This window comes from Terrapene carolina, unplaced genomic scaffold (assembly GCF_002925995.2).
Source record: "Terrapene carolina triunguis isolate 2854851 unplaced genomic scaffold, T_m_triunguis-2.0 Scaffold633, whole genome shotgun sequence".
NCBI lineage: Eukaryota > Metazoa > Chordata > Testudines > Emydidae > Terrapene > Terrapene triunguis.
Window position 1 is genome coordinate 3,345,112 of NW_020664984.1, and position 15,106 is coordinate 3,360,217.

A 15,106-nucleotide genomic window follows, 5' to 3' on the forward strand; every position below is an offset into this window, starting at 1 on the left:
ACCTTTTACCTTTTTAGTGAAGACTCAAGCAAAACAGGCATTAAGCACCTCTGCCTTCTTGATGTCATCAACTAGTTCTGCTGCCCCACTAAGGAGAAATCTAGGGCCAGCAGAGTTAAGGACAATAAGTATGTTTTTAAAAAATACTAGAAACAAAAGGAATCCTGACCATGGAATTGGCCCATTACTAGGTGGACAGGGTAGAGTTATCAATAATAATGCAGAAAAGGCAGAAGCCATTCAATACATATTTCTGTTCTGTATTTGGAGGGAAAACAGATGGTGCAGTCTCATCATATGGTGATGTTAACACTCTTTCCACTCCATCTGGAGGATGTTAAACAAGCTACTCAAGCTAGATCTTTTTAAATCAGCAGGTCCAGATAACTTGCATCCAAGAGTTTTAAAAGAGCTGGCTGAGGAGCTTGCCGGTCCGTTAATGTTGATTTTCAATAAGTCTTGGAGCACAGGGGAAGACTGGAAGAAAGTGAATGTTGTGCCAATTTTTAGAAAGAGTAAATGGGACAACTCAAGTAATCGGCCTGTCAGCCTGACATCGATCTTGAGCAAGATAATGGAGTGGCTGATACAAGACTTGATTAATAAAGAATTCAAGGAGAGTAATGTAATTAATGCAACTCAGCATGGGTTTATAGAATAGAGATCCTATCTAACTAACTTGATTTTCTTTATGAGATTACAAGTTGGTTGATAAAAGTAACCGTGCTGATGTAATAGACTTAGACTTCTGTAAAGCCTTTGACTTGACACTGCATGCCATTTTGATTAAAAAAACTATAATTCTATAAACTTAACAAGGCCCACATTAAATGGATTAAAAACTGGCTAAGTGACAGATCTCCAAATGTAACTGTAAGTGGGGAATTATCACTGAGTGGATATGTATCCACTGAGGTCCCACGGGATGGTTCTTGGCCCTAGGCTGTTCAACGTTATTATCAATGACTTGGAAGAAAACATAAAATCATCATATTAATAAAGTTTGCAGATGATACAAATTAGGGGAGTGGTAAATAGAGAGGACAGATCACTGATTTAGTGCGATCTGGATCATTTGGTAAACTGGGCGCAAGCAAACGATACACATTTTCATACTGCTAAATGTAAATGTATACAAATGAGGGCAGGGGACTGGTCTCGATGACCTCTCGAGGTCCCTTCCAGTCCTAGAATCTATGAATCTATGAATCTAGGACCAAAGAATGCAGGCCATATTTACAGGATGGGGGACTGTCACTGGGAGGCAGTGACGCTGAAAAAGATTTGGGGGTTGCGGTGGATCCTCTATCACTGACAATGTTTAAATCGAGATGGGATGTTTCTCTAAAAAGCTCGGCTCTGGGAATTATTTTGGGGGAGCTCTCTGGGCTGTGTTACACAGTAGGTCCGACTAGGTCCGGCTACCACAGTGGTTCCTTCTGGCCTTGGAATCTATGAATCTGTAATGAGAGGACCTACGCTTTGCGCTGGGTGTCGTACAGAGTAAACGACAGTCCTGAGAAGCGGCCGAAAAGCTAGCCAGACCTCTGCAGCCAGGGTGGAACAGACCTGTTAAGTCACTGAGCCCATCAGCTTCCTGACAGCACAGCATCCCTTTGACAGAAGATCTCTCTGATATTAAGCTGACTGGACAGATTTAGACAGTATATTCCAATAACCAGGCTAGCCTGTCGTCAGAAGACAGCAGCTGCAGCTTTGCTCATGGGTTGTGGCCCCGGGGGCATGATTCACTCATAACGCAATTAAGCCCATGACTAACTTTCATCCTCCGATCTGACTCTCAGCTAGGCCAGGTGACATCTCTATGCAAATTGATTTGGCATGGATTCTTACAGAGCAGGGGCAGCCAAAGTGCAGCTCCCCCCTGCATGCTATGTATCGCTGACGGGGAATTGTTTGACTAAATGTTGTTTTTTTTCCTTGGAAAATGCCCATTGGCTGAAACCAAACCTGTGTGGGGGGGAAATAGCTGTTGGCTGTTCCGGGGTGGGTTTGGCTAGTGGCATGCAGCTCCACCTTGAGCCAAGTGGCTCATCCCACTCTTGCATTATTGCTCACACCCTAGGGGGTCAAGGAGTACTGGGCTAGTGGATGGGACGGAGTCGGTGCTTCTGCTTAACAGGGGACTGAGGCATCCTGGCTGAATGAAGCAAGCTACATCCTCCCTCCTGAGGCAGAGTGCGCCACCTGGTGTCTCATTAGAACTCTACCCGCCGAGCGAGGGGCGTGAGTCCCTGCTTGTGTGCACACACTCCTGCTAGCTCTCATCACGCTCGCCCACGTACACAGCAGCGTGGCACGAGTAGCGGCAGTGGAAGCGCAGCTCAGCCGTGCTGAGTACGAACCCACCTGGGGGTATTGACCACGGCTAAGCTGTGCCTCCACTGCCACCACACACGCTCCCGTGGTTGCACTGCTATTCTACTAGCGGTAGCAGGGAGATCATGCCCCTAGCTTGCAGGGAGATGTAGCCTCGGCTACATATGAACACCGAGACAAGCATATCTGCACAGCTCTCACGCTCCTTCGGGCCCTCAGGCATAAGATTCGGGGAGGGGGGCAGGCAACGCTGTTTTTGTGAGTCTTTGGAGTGACTAATGAACAAGGAGGAAGAATTATTCTGGTAGTGAATGGGTAAAATGAGGAGCAATGGAATGAGATCAGGAAAGGGGAAACTTCAACTGAGTAACAGGAAAAGGTTCCAGACAATGAGATTTGTTAGGCAGCAGAAGGGCAGGAAACACATTTAGAAATGGACATGGTAAAAGAGGGAGCCATCCTACCCTGGGGGTGACCTAAGAAGTCTCTTCCAGCTTAGGCCTTGTCTACACTACACTGTTAGGTCAACATACGGCAGCTTACGTGGACCTAACTCCGGAAACATCCACACTAAAATGTCGCTCCCACTGATTTAACTCGCACACTACACCACCTTCATAACTCCACTTCCGTGAGAGGCGGAGCGCTGAGGTCGATGTAGTTAGGTCGACGCAACATCAGCGTGGACACTGGGTTGCTTACGTCAACTGTTGCTACCTTTCAGAAGCAGTCCCACAATGCCCCACACTGAGTTCAATCGGTGCAGGCGCTTCTGGTGAGGACACGCACCGCCGACACCAGGAACGTAGCGTGGACATGCAAAAGGAACTTAATTACTGTGGTGGGTGTACGCCGACATAACTGAGATAGACTTCATTTTGTAGTGTAGACTTGCCCTCAGATTCAATGGGCTGGGGCACAGTTTGCCAAGGGGTAGGGGCCCTGGAGCGCTGGAGAAGTTCTCACAAGGACCAGTGCTGCTGAGGGGCTGAACTAGTTGGGCATTAATAGTCTTTTCCACCCCTAACTACCTTGTAGGTTGCTAGTTGGCAACAAGGCCAGCAAAAGACCTTTTATTTTAACTAGAAACCAAAAACGGTCATGAGAGGCCCTGGCTCTGCCAGTGCTACAGCCGTGGTGATCTTACCTTCTCTATCTTCCAGAAGTTTTGTTCGGAGCGCTGACATTCACTTTTGAGTTGGTTCAGTTTGTGCATTTCGCGAGCAAAATTGCGCTTGTCTGTTTTCCACATGGCATCACTCAGGTACCTGGAGAATTACAGACCGGTCAGCTTAACTTCAGTACCCAGAGAGCTAAAGGAGCAAATAATCAAGCAATCAATTTGCAAACACCTAGAAGACAATAAGGTGGTAAGTAACAGTCAACATGGATTTGTCAAGAACAAATCGTGTCAAACCAACCTGATAGCTTTCTTTGACAGGGTAACAAGCCTTGTGGATGGGGGAAAGTGGTAGATATGGTATATCTTCCCTTTAGTAAGGCTTTTGATCTGTCTCGCATGACCTTCTCGTAAACAAACCAGAGAAATATAACATAGATGGAGCTACTATAAGTGGGTGCATAACTGATTAGAAAGCCCTTCACAGAGAGTAGTTATCAGTGGTTCACAGACAAGCTGCAAGGGAAGGGCATATCAAGTGGGGTCCAGGGCCTCCAGTTATTCGGTGGCAATTTGGCAGACGGTCCCTCACTCCCGCTCGGAGCGAAGGACCTCCCGCCGAATTGCCGCCGCAGATCGCAATCGCGATCGTAGCTTTTTTTTTTTTTGGCTGCTTGGGGCGGCCAAAACCCTGGAGCCGGCCCTGGTGGGGTCCCACAGGGATCGGTCTTGGATCCGGTTCTGTTCAATATCTTCATCAATGATTTAGATAATGGCACAGAGAGTACACTTCTAAAGTTTGCAGATGATACCAAGCTGGGAGGGGTTGCAAGTGCTTTGGAGGAGAGAATTAAAATTCAAAATGATCCGGACAAACTGAAGAAATGGTCTGAAGTAAATTCAATAAGGACAAATACAAAGTACTCCATTTAGGAAGGAACAATCAGTTGCACACATACAAACTGGGAAATGACTGCCTAGGAAGGAGTACTGCAGAAAGGGATTTGGGGGGGTCACAGTGGATCACAAGCTAAATATGAGTCAACAGTTTAACACTATTGCAAAAAAAGCAAACATCATTCTGGGATGTATTAGCAGGAGTTTTGTAAGCAAGACATGAGAAGTAATTCTTCCGCTCTACTCTGCACTGATTAGGCCTCAACTGGAGAATTGTGTCCAGTTCTGGGCACCACATTTCAGGAAAGATGTGGAGAAAGTCTAGAGAAGAGCAACAAAAATGATTTAAAGGTCTAGAAAACATGACCTATGAGGGAAGATTGAAAAAAATGGGTTTGTTTAGTCTGGAGAAGAGATGACTGAAGGGGGACATAACAGTTTTCAAGTACATGAAAGGTTGTTACAAGGAGGAGGGTGAAAAATTGTTCTTGTTAACCTCTGAGGATAGGACAAGAAGCAATGGGCTTAAATTGCAGCAAGGGCGGTTTAGGTTGGACATTAGGAAAACTTCTTAATTGTCAGGGTGATTAAGCACTGGAATAAATTGCCCAGGGAGGTTGTGGAATCTCCATCATTGGGGATTTTTAAGAGCAGGTTAGACAAACACCTGTCAGAGATGGTCTAGATCAGGGATCTCAAACTCAAATGACCACAAGGGCCACATGAGGACTAGTACATTGGCTCGAGAGACGCATCACTGACCACCCTCCACCCGCTGCCCCTGGCCCTGCCCCCACTCCACCCCTTCAATGAGGCACTGCCCCTGCCCCGCCTCTTCCCAGTCCCCATTCTAGCCCCTTCCCCAAAGTCCCCGCCCCAACTCCGCCCCCTCCCTGCCCCTATTCCAACCCTTCCCCACATGCCCGCCCCTGCCCCGCCTCATCCCCTGAGCACGCGTCTCCCCGCTCCTCCCTCCTCCCTCCTGGAAAGCGCTAAGCGCCGCCAAACAGCTGTTTCACGGCAGGAAGCGCCTGGAGGTAGGCTGAGGCGTGGGGATGCGGTGTGCTGGGGGTGAGAGGGTATGGCGGGGGAGGGGAGCTTGGCGGCCACAGGAAATAACTCCACGGGCCGGGTGTTTGAGACCCCTGGTCTAGATAATCCTTAGTCCTGCCATGAGTGCAGGGAACTGGACTAGATGACCTCTCGAGGTCCCTTCCAGTCCTATGATCCCATGATTCTATGATCAGCAATACAGAGCGAGATGAGAAAGGCTCAGTACTTGGAACTTAAGGCTTCGGGTGGTTTGTTTTGGTTTTTAAGTAATTTCATCTGTGGAGGTTTAATACCACAAACAAATCTAAAACCCTAAAACCCAAAGCTGTTAGAACAGGACCAGCCCTGCCTGCCCTACCCGAAGGCTTAGTCCCACTGAAGTCATTGGAGCGTCTCCTTTGGGTAAAGCAAAGAAGATTTGCCCCTTGGTCTGGTTTCAAAAAAGGATATTTCTCTCTCATGCATTTTCTTGTAGGGTGGCTTATATCAAATGCATTTGGTAGCATTTCCTAGTTCCGCTGGGACATTTGAGTACAGCAGTAATATTATCTTGAAGGCAGATGCCCTTTAATCTAGTAGAAAATGTCATAATATGCTCAATGGCTGAAGCTAGACAGACAGACTAGAAATCAGGCACTGATTTTTAACAGCGAGGGTAAGAAACCATTGGAACACTTTACCTAGGGACATAGTCCACTGTCCATTACTTGCTGTTTTTATATCAAGACTGGTTTTATTTCGGAAAGATGTGCTATAGCTCAACCACAATTGATGAGCTAGATGAAGGAACCACTGTGTGACAGTCTCTAGCCTGCATTGTACAGGTCAGACTAGATGATCAAAAGGAACCCTTCTGGCCTTAAAATCTCTTAATCCAATACTACCCTATGGTACAAGGGTCTTGCAAGGCTTAATTACAAAGGAACCTGTCCACCCTTATCAGGCAACCTCCTGTCTTTAGAGACCATAAGAATGGTCATAGTGGGTCAGACCAAAGGTCTATCTAGCCTAGTATCCTGTCTTCTGATAGTGGCTAGTGCCAGATGCTTCAGAGGGAATGAACAGAACAGGGCAGTTATTGAGTGATCCATCCCTTGTCGTCCGGTCCCAGCGTCTGACAGTCAGAGGTTTAGGGACACCCAGAGCATGGGGTTGCATCCATCTTGGCTAATAGACATTGATAGACTTGTCCTCCATGAACTTATCTAATTTATATTTGAACCCAGTTATACTTTTGGTCTTCACAGCATCCCCTGGCAATGAGTTCCACAGGTTAATGGCGCATTGTGCGAAGAAGTACTTCTTTCTGTTGGTCTTAATCCTGCTGCCTGTTAATTTCATTGGATGATCCCTAGTTCTCGCGCTACGTGAAGGGGTAAATAAAACTTTCCCCACACCATTCATGATTTTATAGACCTTTATCATATCCCCCTTTAGTCATCTCTCTTCTAAAATGAACAGTCCCAGTCTTTTTAATCTCGCCTCATACAGAAGTTGTTGCATACCCCTAATCATTTTTGTTGCCCTTCTCTGTATAATTCAAATATATCTTTTTTGAGATGGGGCGACCGGAACTGCATGCAATATTCAAAGTACCATGGATTTATAGTGACATTATGATATTTTCTGTTCGATTATCTATCCCTTTCCTAATGGTTCCTAACATTCTGTTCACTTTTTTTGACTGCTGCTGCGCATTGGATGTTTCCAAAGAACTATCCACAATCAGGGCCGCCGAGAGCAGGTTCAGGCCCCGGTGAAAAAATTTTTTCAGGCCCCCCAGCAAGGGCAGACCAGCTAAACAGGGCCGATGCGGGGGGGGGGAAGCCGGGCCCTGGGCCCCCTTCCGGACCCCGGTAATTTGTACCGGCTTCCCCCCCCTCTCGTCGGCCCTGTCCACAATGACTCCAAGATCTTTTTTCTTAAGTGGTAACAGCTAATTTAGACCCCCATCATTTTGAATGTACAGTTGGGATTATTCTTTCCAACGTGCATTACTTTGCACTTATCAGCACTGAATTTTACCTGCCATTTTGCTGCCCAGTCACCTCGTTTAGTGAGATCCCTTTGTAGCCCTTCGCAGTCAGTCTTGAACTTAACTATCTTGAGTAAATGTTTATTGTCTGCAAATATCCCCAAACATTTCGCTCCACCATTCATAGGTGATCTTCTCTTATGCAACTGATTTGTCTGCCCTTGGTCCCTTAAGACTGGTTTTACTGTAACTGGAGTGAGAGGTGGCAAAACCTGGACGGGAACAGCAGGAAGCCTGGCATGTCAGGACTACAAATATAATTACACTGGCAAATATAAAAATACACTGGCGGAGCCAAGCAAAGGCGCACCACTGGAGCAGTGGGAGCTGCTGCAGAGCGGACGCATTGTTCACTGAAATGGCTGCCTGAGGCAGCTTGTACAGCACACGTCCCTGATGGGGGTACTCTCCATTGCATGCTTCCTTGGGTGGGGTTTAGTGTACATAGAGCGCGTCATCCCCAGCCCGGGTATGGACAGCAGTGACCAGACAGCAAGTGTGAAAAATCGGGATGGGGGTGGGGGATAATAGGAGTCTGTACAAGAAAAAGACCCAAATATCGGGACTGTCCCTGTAAAATCGGGACACCTGGTCGCCCTAAGCAGTGTAGCCCATGTGCCGTAGGTGAACAGAGTAAAGACTGGTTTAAAAGGGGTGGGGATGTACCCACGTACAGACCCTACACGGCTCTCTACGGCCCAGTCCTCTACACTGCTATATTTAGCCTTCCCCCTGCTGCCGGGAAAGCCTCCGGCAGCAGGGAAAGGCTGAGCTGGGAGCTGCCGAAGCCTCTCCCCACTGCATCCCCCCTGCCAGAGCCTTTCACTGCCAGGTGTAGCTATGCCCTGCAGGGTGGAGGCAGCCTGCATTTCACTGTGCCACGTAGCTACGCTGCCACTGGGTTTTAGGGCAGATGTGGCCTCGGTGCGGCTGTAGCCAGTGGTTTTACTCCACGGTCACGACCAGCAGGTTCCCCCATGTTTAAGTACTAGTGAGCATGATTCTGTGGCATGGAGAGCTGCGGAGGGAACTGTTGATTTCTCCTACAAATGTGTTTATTTTCCCACTGCTGGTTATCAGTTCCCCTCGTTAAACCCACAGCTGGTTGGGCCTTAGCTGTTTTTTTAAGGTTTTTCAGGCCCGGCTTGACTGATTATTTAGCTGGAGTGGTCTCCTCATCTCAAAAAAGATATACTGGGGAAGGGATAGCTCAGTGGTTTGAGCATTGGTCTGCTAAACCCAGGGTTGTGAGTTCAATCCTTGAGGGGGGCCATTTAGGGACTTGGGGATTGGTCCTGCTTTGAGCAGGGGGTTGGACTAGATACCTCCTGAGGTCTCTTCCAACCCTGATATTCTACGATTCTATTAACCAGTATTGTGGCTGGAAACTCTGAATCAGTCATCATTTGGTGTGCAGTGCTCACCTAGCACAGCTCCTGTGGGCCCATATCCTGCAGAGGTCAATGGGCTGCTGCCCCTCTGCGTCCTTGGCATGGACATCAGCTCCAGCCTCTACCAGTTCAATGATGCAGTTGAGGCGTCCTTCACTGGCTGCCTTGTGAAGTGGCGACGTTCCGCCCTGGTTCTGACTGAAAAACAGACTGTCATTCCGAATTCTAGTCCCGATTATGGTGGTCGGAGATGAAAGACAACTACAGGTCCCCTCCAGTCCATCCCCCGCCACTACAGGATTGTGTTCTACTGGTGTCTGGAGCTTTGTTTGGCCTAGATTTCAAGGTCCCCAGTGGTGGGCTTCCACCACTTCTTTTGGAAGACTCTTCCCCAGCCTCTGAAGACAAGAAAATCCTCAAGCCCTTTATTTTTTTTTAACAGAGTTTGGATAGGGAGAATTTTGGCCAGGCCTGCAAGTGAATCTCTTCTAATTACAACCAAACTCTTTTCAAGTTGGTGGCTCCAAGTATCAACTCAGTCCAGGTGGATGGCTGGTTCAGGACTGGCAATGAGGCAGAGTGCCTCTCACGCAGAGGCTCTGGTTTTAATGCGGGTCACATTGCTAGTGACTGGAAATCACTTTTTGGGTGGCCTATATGGGATGGGAAGCGACTGACTGTTCCTAGCTGATAGGAATTCCCATCCGAATAGGCCTCCTCAGTGGCAGACGCAGCAGAGAGAGCAAAGGAAGAATGGATCATGGAGACTCAACTTTTCGCTCCTCCCTTCAGGTCAGGATTGAGGTATCATATGATGGATTGCTGGAAATTTACAGGACAACTTCCTGTGCTATACCTATTCTGAGAATCAACACAGGACTTCAGCCTCCAGGGCTGCCAAGCCAGCATCTTTAAAGGGCATTAAAGCCACACAAATTAAAAGGGAAAAAACCCCATTAAGATGAGGTAAAAAGTTACGGCGTCTCAAGCCGTCACTCACACATTGATGTCTGCCCCCTTTCCAATGAGGTACTGCAAACACTCCAATGCCCTGGGGCCACTCTCCTTGTTCATCACCAGGTGAATGGGTGTCCATCCTGTCAGACTGGCCAAGTTCACATCAACCTCAAACTTTTCGACTACCAGTTTCAGGCACTCCAGCCGGCCGTATAGAGCTGCTAGATGGATGGCTGAGAAGCCCTAGCAGGGAGGAGGAGGCAAAGGACAATTCTAAATGTTTCTTGTCAGACTTGTCCTCTAACTAATCCACTCTAATGGGGACGCTTTTCATACCAGAGAAGTGTGGGCTAGTGTTCTGAGCACAAAAGCTCCTCCTGGATTCTAATTTTGGCTCTGACAGTAACTCCTTCTGTGACGTTGGGAGAGTCACATTGCCTTTCTGTGCCTCAGTTTCTCCCTCTGTAAAATGGGACTAATAATATTTTCCTACCTTCTTGGTCTGGTGGTGTATGTTTTTTATTTATTTATTTAGAGGACTTGCGATTGGAAGTAATTGAGAATGGAGGGTTGCAACAGAAACAGTATCTGAAATGTAACAAGATATGTGTGTGTGTGTATGTCTTTATACTTTGCAGTGGCCACCGTCAACACTGACACACACATCTTTACCACCTGCACCAAACTGCTTCTAATTGTGAAGATGTAGAAGGTTATTATAATTACTCAGGACAACCACTAGAGGGCATGATGATCACATGTACTAGGCTGATGTGTTACACAATGACATGTATAGAGGCATTATTTCATTACAGGTGTGACACTACATGCATAGTATTAACCCTAGAAATCAGTAGTTTACAAAAATAGTCCTAAAAATACCCAAATTTCCTCTTGTTTCTGAAGCACCCAGAAATGTTGCCAAGTTTGGGGGGCTGATACATGGAGAAAACACACATTAAGAAAAGATGTCAGTTTACTAAAGAATTAAAGGTAGCTACTCAACATGAAACTCTATATTATTTAAGATGCCTGTCTTTTCAGGTGTTACTTTAAATACCTTAGCTTACTGAAACGGAAAGAATGACAAAATAAAACTCCAGATTTACTTTTCATCTTTCTGAGCCAGTGAAAGTAGACCCATCAGTTCCACTTGTGTCCAGTCAATTTCACTTCACTGCCTATTTGTTTACTTGCAGGACACACAGCAGGGAAATGTTTAAATACACCCTTACTATGTTTTTTTGTTTCCTGAAACATTTCTATTCTCCATAGGGTTTTTAAACCCACCCACTCCCCCTCATTTGTGTCACCCCAAGCTAATGTCCCAATTTTGCAATCAGGCCTGTGCGGGGGAGAACAGTGCACTCACACGGATCCCCACTTGGGCTTCATACAGGTGCAGAGATCTGTCTGTGTGGATCCAGTTGCAGGATCAGGGACCAAAGGGTCTGGTCCTGAGTGGAGCTGAGCCCCGCAATTGCCATTTATTTCAATGGGGGTCGCAGGTGCCTAGCATTTCTCAGGATCAGGCCCTACGCTGACAGTGTCTTTTAAAAAGTTTTACATTCAGCCAGTTAGGCAGGGGGATGGTTATTGATTCTTGAGCATTATCATTAAGGGCGTGATCCTGATCTCCCAAAGTCAGTTGGAATCTTTCCAATATCTTCAGCGGAAACAGGGGCAGGCCCTAACAAACTACCTCTGTCCTCTCACAATAGGGCCCAATCCCGTATGGTGCTGACCACCTTTTGCTCCAGTCAGTGGAAGCTGAGGACACTCGGCATCTCACAGGAAGCACTTGGCAGGGTCAGGCCCTTTAATGAAGCAGTCATATTGTTTTGTCTGGTTTCTGCTGACGAGCAAAGATCCCAAGAGCGAAGCCGAATTGTTTTGTTTGTCCCCAGACGCTCAGGACAAACACAGCCTTAGACTGAGTGCCGTTTATTCCTGCGATAATGTCACAATGGCGTCGGGGCTGTAAAAGCAGTAATTTTCACAGTGGGAACATTTGGTGGCCAAGGAGGAAGCACTTAAATGGACTGTGCTCTCAGCTAAATGACTCTGCATTTATTCTATGAGAGCGGATCAAAAAGGCTGCTACCTCCCAGCTCCTTCCGTTCAGCCGTGCTGTCGGTGGGACTCATTCGTAAGCAAGCCTGTGATATGGAGATCAAGCTCCAAGCGGTTCGCTTCGAACAGTCACGCTCAGCTACCCAGGTCTCTCCATGAAATGACATTACGCACTAGGGGCCTGATCCAGAGCCCACTGAAGTCAATGCAAAGCTTTCCAGTGACTTCAACGGGCTTCCGACCAGGCCCTGGCTAGACCCACTGCTAGACGTGCAGTGTCTGAATTGCACACTGCAATCAAGCCAGGCATGAAACAAACCAGAGAATCTTTCTGGCTAATTCAATGTGACTGCCATGAAGACTAGAACGCCTTCAGTTACGTTCTCCTTTGCAGGCAGGAGCACGGAGGGAAGAATACTTCCCACAGCAAGGAGGTTCCACTGTCCTTTGGGCAAAAAGACCACAGCACTTACATATGGAAAACCCCACCTATTAAGTCTTATTGTCCATCTTGAGGGGCAGTAGCATGCCACTGATTTTCAAGCACAAATCTCACTGAAATCCGTGTTAAACTCACGGCAACCTGGACACCGCTGGATTGTCCCTTACAGTTTATTTCCTAGTATTTCTCATCTAATCTAGTGTTTAGAGCAGGGATAGTCAATAGGTGAACTACGGCCGAATCCAGACCACCAGACACTTTTGAATGAACCCCGAAATCTTTGTGTTTACTTATTATTGTTATTTTTAAAATATTATTTGCTCCGGAGTCTGGACCTTGACTATACCTTTTGACCAAGAAATTTGAGCCTTGACAAAAAAATAATTGACTATCCCTGGTTTATGTCTCAAGTGCTGGGGCTTCTCTTGGGAGATTTAATTCAATGTCTACAGGTTTGACGGTCAGGAAATCCTCCCTGATGGGTGAATTTAGGCTGACTTTCTCAATGCCATTCCATTTCTCCTATTTATACCCCCTGAGTTACCTAAACAATTCCTCTGCCTCTTTGGTAATTACACCCTTCAAATATGGACACACAGTTCTGTTCCCCTCTGAGTTGTCTCTTAGCCATACAGAGTCAGTTATTTACATTTCCTCACTCCAGCTAGCCTCTTAGTCATTTAGGTTGCTTTTTCTCTTAATTCCCTCCAATTTACATAACATTTTTTCTGGCAATAAAGATCCCAGAGGTGAATGCGGCATTCTATGAGCTGGCCATCTCACTTCAACTGGACAGAAGAGTCTATTACTTCCCCACTCGGTGACATGCTGACTGTGTAAACATAGTAGAAAAAGCTTCATCTGCACATATAGGGAATTTCTGAGCAGGTATGGTAGGGTTCAGCTTGGCAGGGCTCTGGGGGAATACAATTTTCAAATGTGGGTGTCTACCATTGGACACCAAGGGCCAGATTTTTAAAGGTATTTAGGTGCCTTTCAGAGGTGCATGGTAGGATTTTCAAAAGCACCGAGACACCTAAGTCTCACTGAGTCTCATGGGCATGAGGCACCTAGGAGCTTTTGAAAATCCCATGCAGCTCCCATCTCCATCTGGAGGTGCCTAAATATCTTGAAAAATCTGGCCCTAAACAGCTAGCCTGGTTTTTCAGAGGTGCTGAGCGCCCAGATGCCACCGAATAAATTCCCATTAGATAACAGTTCCTTGATGTCATTGGAAGCAGGACAAAAGATGGGACTGAGGCCTGCGTGGCTCACAGCAAGTGTCTTAAAAGGCAGATCAAAACTTAACAGAGACTATCTTGGGAATACTGCCCCTCTCACTCATAGCTGTACAGACCACTTCCGCTCCTACTGGATCCCATAACATCCCCGTGGCAGCTATGGAGCAGTCGTTCACCTGGAAGAACGAAGGATTTATGCATTTTTTAACTGTTTTAAAGAAAATTAGCCGCTGGAAGCAAGGGGCTTCAATGGGAATGCTTTGCTAGATCAGAGCCCCAGTGAGCAGCCAACTCTCTGCAGAGCACAAGTGGAGAGCCATTGATTCAAAGGATTAGTACACAGAACCTTTCACCTCTAGGTTGCTAGTTCAAAGCCGAAAGCTCTCTTTTGAAGTGTGTCTGGTGGCCTTGTCATAACAGTGAGGGAGCTTGCACACAGGCAGTGGAATCAGGCGACCTGGGCTCTAGTCCCAACTCTGCTACTGACTTACTGTACTCACTTGGGCAAGATACTTCACCTGATTGTGCCTCAGTTTCCCCATCTGTAAAATGTGGATAATTATTCTAATCTTTATAAGGGGGTTTGAGATCACTGGATTATAAACACCGTTTTTAGTTATATCTTCCAAGTGCTGTGCAAACATTAATGGCAACAACCCGGTGAGGTAGGTAAGCATTATTCCAGTTCTACAGAGGGAGGAACTGAGATACAAAGAAGGCAAATGTTTTGCCCAGGATCACAGAGAGTATTAATGGGGAAATAGAACTCAGCAGCGTCTGGCTCCCCTTCCCCTGCTCAGTCCCCGATGCCACACTGCAATGAGTTTGGGTCTCAGGCCAGTTGCTAAGAGACAAGTGTCCAGCTCACAAAACCAGCATCACAATTGTCCATCACAATGGGCCCCATGTTGTCACTCTTGGCAGAGAAACCAAGGACTGAATGGGCCAGGGGAGCCTGAACTCCCTTCTCCCCAGTTTGCTGGCATCTTTCACCAGCATTATGTTCACCTCACAAATGGGATTTACATTGATATCGGCTTGGTTGGGCGACTCGGCTTTCTGCAGACTTTCCTGGAGCCAGTGCAGGTTTCCCACGGTGGCTGCCATATGCTCATACTTCCCTCCATAAAACTTCTTACAGACTCTGGTCGATTTGGGAGTGCCTCTAAACGAGAAGACAGACACACAGACCCATCACTCCGTCTGTCCCATCGTCTTCTTCACTTCTGCACAAGGCCTAGAATTGTGGTCACTGAGCTGAGCGGGGACTAGGCTGCAGCCTGGTTTAATGAGTAGGGGCAGGTCATCATTCTTTCTATGTTCCATGTTAATCTCCACCCCAGCTGACTTCAGCCCTCCAGTTCCTTTGGACAGCAAGGTCAGCTATCCTCCATATCGGATGCACACAAAGCAACAGAGGTTTTCTTCTAACCTCAAAGTGCCCTGCGTCAAATTAAATTGAATTAAAAAAGGTGCCAAGTGACTAGAAATCAATAATTTTTAAAATTAACCAAGTGGAGGGGCACGTTGTCTCCTCCCAAGTGAAAAACCATAGCT

The 15,106-nt window shown here is 46.9% G+C and overlaps 1 protein-coding gene across 1 annotated transcript in view; it reads right to left on the bottom strand.

Moving 5' to 3' along the window:
• The window catches only part of ANKRD53 (ankyrin repeat domain 53), a 22,505-nt gene extending 7,849 nt beyond the window's left edge, over window positions 1–14,656 (bottom strand). Inside the window, exons 1-4 of the mRNA XM_029913437.1 lie at window positions 14,576–14,656; window positions 9,837–10,036; window positions 8,870–9,034; window positions 3,488–3,608 (exon numbers count right to left, since the gene is read on the bottom strand). Coding sequence (XP_029769297.1) covers window positions 3,488–3,608; window positions 8,870–9,034; window positions 9,837–10,036; window positions 14,576–14,656 — 567 coding nt within the window. The remainder of the gene's footprint in view (window positions 1–3,487; window positions 3,609–8,869; window positions 9,035–9,836; window positions 10,037–14,575) is intronic.
• Window positions 14,657–15,106: the final 450 nt, after the last annotated feature.